Below are 5,167 nucleotides of genomic sequence, written 5' to 3'. Positions count from 1 at the left end.
AGCGCTGGAACCCTGCGCCCTACGGAGGATCGGAGCGCTGCGCAGGGGATTCAACCAGGGCCGCGTCCGTGGGGAGGGAGCGGGCCCGCCCGCTTGGCCCGGGCCCTCCGGATCCGCCCCCTCCCCGGTCCCGCCCCCTCGGAGCTTCCTCTGGCTGCTGTGGGGCTACTCCGCGGCCGGGGGCCCGTGGTCCCGGCGCCATGCGGGCATCGCTGCTGCTGTCGGTGCTGCGGCCCGCAGGGCCCGTGGCCGTGGGCATCTCCCTGGGCTTCACTCTGAGTCTGCTCAGCGTGACGTGGGTGGAGGAGCCGTGCGGCCCAGGGCCGCCCCAACCCGGAGATTCTGAGCTGCCGCCGCGCGGCAACACGAACGCGGCGCGCCGGCCCAACTCGGTGCAGCCCGGAGCGGAACGCGAGAGGCCCGGAGCCGGCGCAGGCGCCGGGGAGAACTGGGAGCCGCGTGTCTTGCCCTACCATCCTGCACAGCCTGGCCAGGCCGCCAAAAAGGCCGTCAGGTAGGGATCAGCCCCGCCAGCCCCGCCAGCCCCACCCCCTGGGCACTGTCGGGGACCGGCGCGCCGGGGAGGCCGCCGGAGGCTGGGTCAGGCTCCGGAAGGAAGGGGCCGGCTGGCCAGGAAGTCTTTGGCCCCGATGACTTCCGATGGCCCTGCTTCCCCAGGAGCTGTGGAACCCATCTGACGCCCTTTCTGGGCCCCGTCCAGGCCTGAGCTGAACTTGCCCTCCTCCGTCCTAAACTGGCTCGATCCTATGCCGTCGTCCTTCATAGATCCTATTAGCTCCCTAGTTGGGCTGTTGGATTTGGAGAAATGACTGACATATAGGGTGGGTGCCTAGAGAGAGGGAAAGAGAAAAGAGAAAACTAGGATTTACCTGTTTCTCTTGTTCTGGGGTGAGACACTTCAGGATGAGATTTGTGGGGGAGGGGTGAGGTACCATCCCATTAATGCCTCTGCCCATGACTTGAAATTATTTTCTCCTAAGTAACCCCGAGTTCAGATTTCAGTTTTGCAACTTACCTTCTGCATTATGGAAGGTAAGTTGCTGGAACCACTGAGCCCCAATTTGCCCTTGTTCCAAACACACTCAGTGCATTCCTATGCCATGTATTCCCTTACATCCTTTGTGTGATGTGTTTGTGGTATCATGGCATTATCATTATCATGGCATATTTATACGTGGTGTGTGGAGTACCTATGTGCTGAGCACTTGGCTAAGTGCTTTGATTAGATTCAATCAACCCCTTTTTGCAGAGCAGGCCACTGAGTGAGGTTGCAGTAGGTTAAATTACTTGCTCAAGGACACAACTAAGTGGTGAGACAGAGAATCAGACCCACAGTGTATCTCTCATCTCTGCATGGATATTGCCATCTCCCCAAGGTACTGTGTAGGTAAGGCCAGTATTTCAGGTAAACCCTCATGACTCCTAAGAGAGAGTTGTTGTTCTTATCAATGTGGAGGGAAAGAAACAGGCCCAGAGAGGATGGGACCTGCCAGAGCCTGTGTATGCTCTCTCCTGGCCGCTCTCTTGGCTTTTGGATAACCTTGTTCCCTATTCTCCCCCAGGACCCGATACATCAGCACGGAGCTGGGCATCAGGCAGAGGCTGCTTGTGGCGGTGCTGACCTCACAAGCCACGTTGCCCACACTGGGTGTGGCCGTGAACCGCACGCTGGGGCACCGGCTAGAGCGTGTGGTGTTCCTGACCGGCTCTCGGGGCCGCCGGGCACCGCCGGGCATGGCCGTGGTGACTCTGGGCGAGGAGCGGCCCATCGGGCACCTGCACTTGGCGCTGCGCCACCTACTGGAACAACACGGTGACGACTTTGACTGGTTCTTCATCGTGCCGGATGCCACCTACACCGAAGCCCATGGACTGGCTCGCCTAGCCGGCCATCTCAGCCTGGCAGCCGCCGCCCACCTCTATCTGGGCCGGCCGCAGGACTTCATCGGGGGGGAGCCCGCCCCAGGCCGCTACTGCCATGGCGGCTTTGGTGTGCTGCTGTCTCGCACACTGCTGCATCAGTTGCGCCCCCACCTGGAAAGCTGCCGCAACGACATTGTCAGCGCGCGCCCGGATGAGTGGCTGGGGCGCTGCATACTGGATGCCACCGGGGTGGGCTGCACGGGTGATCACGAGGTGGGCAGATAAGCCTCCCCACCGACACCTCCTGTCTGAGCTTGTACACTTGCCCCTCAGAGGCGAGGGGGTAGTTGGAAATAATATCTCTGGGTTTTCCATGCCAGGGCTGTCAATTTCTATCCCTGTTTCCTGGGGTAATTTTATTTATCCCTGTAACCTGGGGTAAATCACTGCATCTCCTGAACTTCAGTATCCTCCTCCAGACCAATGAAAATAACTATTGTCAGGGTTGTTATAAGGATTAGAAAAAATTAGGGAGCCTTGCACATAGTGGGTGTTCAGTGTTGGCTATTATTATTTTCTTGGAGCCCCTGAACAGCTCTGAGGTAGGATACGTATGCCCATTTCATAGATGAGCTAGCAGAAGCTTGCCTAAAGTCACAAGCTCACAGCTGGTCAAAGTAGACTTAAACCCAGTAATCCTGTTGTGGACTCCCAGGTCCACAACAGGTCATAAGATGGGAAGATGAGGCACACACTGGGGTTGCGATGGGTGGGGAGGCTATCTCATCCCTCTTTCCATTATGGACCCTACCCTTCCTCTCTCCAGGGAGTCCACTATAACTTCCTGGAGCTGAGCCCTGGGGAACCTGTGCAGGAAGGAGACCCCCGTTTCCGCAGTGCCCTGACAGCCCACCCTGTGCATGACCCCATACATATGTACCAGCTGCACAAAGCTTTTGCCCGAGCTGAGCTGGAACGCACATACCAGGAGATCCAGGAGCTACAGGTATGGCCTGGGGCCCCAGGGATAGAGGGAACAGGTCCTGAGACATTTCACAGATGCCAGGGAAGTAAAAACTAGCACTAGAGGGGTGCCTGGGTGGCTCAGTCAGTTGGGTGTGCTCCTTCAGCTCAGGTCATGTTCTTGGGGTCCTGCGATCAAGGTCCACATTGGGCTCCTTGCCCAGTGGGCAGTCTGCTTCTCCCTCTCTCCCTCCCTCTCCCTCTGCTTATGCTTGTGCACTGGCACTCAGTCTCTCAAATAAATAAATAAAATCTTAAAAAAAGAAAAAAAGAGCTAGCACTAGAGTCCAAGAACAAACCAGCTTCCCAGTCCCTGTTTGTTTATGCCTTTTCTGAGCACCTCCTCCGGAAACTTCCCTTTTCACTCTCAGGCTGCTCCAATCTGGGGAAATGTTAGGTGGGACCCTGAGATTGCAGAGGTTGGCAGGGGAGTGGGGACCCATCCCAAGTAGTGCTGGCCAGCTGCTTAGTCCTCCAGCTGTGTGCTGGCCCCGCCATGGTCTTTGCCTTACTCATGGTCTGTTTCTCCAACCTAGTGGGAGATCCAGAACACTAGCCATCTGGCAGCCGATGGGGAGCGGGCAGCCGCCTGGCCTGTGGGTATCCCTGCACCATCCCGCCCGGCCTCCCGCTTTGAGGTGCTGCGCTGGGACTACTTCACAGAGCAGCATGCTTTCTCCTGTGCTGATGGTTCGCCCCGCTGCCCGCTGCGAGGTGCCGACCAGGCCGATGTGGCTGACGTTCTGGGGGCAGCCCTGGAAGAGCTCAATCGTCGCTACCATCCAGCCCTGCGGCTCCAGAAGCAACAGCTGGTTAATGGCTACCGACGCTTTGATCCCGCCCGGGGCATGGAGTACACGCTGGACTTGCAGCTGGAGGCGCTGACCCCCCAGGGCGGTCGCCGGCCCCTCACCCGCCGCGTGCAGCTGCTGCGGCCGCTGAGCCGTGTGGAGATCCTGCCTGTGCCCTATGTCACAGAGGCCTCACGTCTCACCGTGTTACTGCCTCTGGCTGCAGCCGAGCGTGACCTGGCCCCTGCGTTCCTGGAGGCCTTCGCCGCCGCAGCACTGGAACCTGGCGATGCGGCGGCAGCCTTGACCCTTTTGCTCCTGTATGAGCCCCGACAGGCCCAGCGGGCAGCCCACGCCGATGTCTTTGCACCTGTCAAGGCCCATGTGGCCGAACTGGAGCGGCGGTTCCCCGGCGCCCGGGTGCCCTGGCTCAGTGTGCAGACAGCCGCACCCTCCCCACTGCGCCTCATGGATCTGCTCTCCAAGAAGCACCCACTGGACACACTGTTCCTGCTGGCCGGGCCAGACACAGTGCTCACGCCTGACTTCCTGAACCGCTGCCGCATGCATGCTATCTCAGGCTGGCAGGCCTTCTTCCCCATGCACTTCCAGGCCTTCCACCCGGCCGTGGCCCCCCCACAGGGCCCTGGACCCCCGGAGCTGGGCCGAGACACGGGCCGCTTTGACCGCCAGGCAGCCAGTGAGGCCTGTTTCTACAACTCCGACTACGTGGCGGCCCGCGGGCGGCTGGCAGCAGCCTCGGAGCAGGAGGAGGAGCTGTTGGAGAGCCTGGACGTGTATGAGCTGTTCCTGCGCTTCTCCAGCCTGCACGTGCTTCGGGCCGTGGAACCCGCGCTGCTGCAGCGCTACCGGGCCCAGACGTGCAGCGCGCGGCTCAGCGAGGACCTGTACCACCGCTGCCGCCAGAGCGAGCTGGAGGGCCTGGGCTCCCGCACGCAGCTAGCCATGCTGCTCTTTGAGCAGGAGCAGGGCAACAGCACCTGAGCCCACCCCGCACCCCAGAATCCTGGCATGACAGCATGCCCCCTCCTCCCCAACAACCCAGAGCCACCTGCCAAGCCTCTCCAGACAGGGCTAGCTGCAGCCTCAGACCCCAGGGCCACCCACGGGCCCCCTCTCTCTAGCTCTGTGGGTCCTCAGGTCCAGGACAGGCCCCCAGGGGAGGTGCCTCCGGAGCCACCCCTCCCTGTCCCAGCCCTGGTCTCCCTGCCCGCCCCCCTCCCTTGACGCTGCTGATTCAGGCTGTGGCCTCTTGAGTATTTATGCAGTGCAGTCTGCCTGACGCAGGCCTGGTCTCCTAGGGCCTCCTGGGGGCTGGGCTGTAGATGAGGGGTTGGGGAAGAGGGGAGCTGAGAGAAGGGGGGTGTCTCCCAACTTCTCCCTTTTGGACCTGGATGAAGCTCCCTGCCTTTAATAAACTGGCTGAGTGTAGATTCGTGGTTTTGAGT

General features: G+C 60.4%; 1 protein-coding gene across 1 annotated transcript; it reads left to right on the top strand.

The window, feature by feature from the left end:
- Nucleotides 1-177: 177 nt before the first annotated feature.
- CHPF (chondroitin polymerizing factor) lies at nt 178-5,150 on the top strand. The gene is made up of 4 exons (XM_032354924.1): nt 178-514; nt 1,584-2,157; nt 2,711-2,890; nt 3,444-5,150. Exons 1-4 carry the CDS (start codon nt 201-203, stop codon nt 4,701-4,703), a joined length of 2,328 nt encoding a protein of 775 aa, XP_032210815.1. The 5' UTR covers nt 178-200; the 3' UTR covers nt 4,704-5,150.
- The last annotated feature ends 17 nt before the right edge of the window (nt 5,151-5,167 follow it).

This window comes from Mustela erminea, chromosome 8, assembly GCF_009829155.1.
Source record: "Mustela erminea isolate mMusErm1 chromosome 8, mMusErm1.Pri, whole genome shotgun sequence".
Lineage (NCBI taxonomy): Eukaryota > Metazoa > Chordata > Mammalia > Carnivora > Mustelidae > Mustela > Mustela erminea.
Note: the sequence above shows the minus strand (reverse complement) of the source record. Positions and strands in the feature narration are given on the sequence as shown.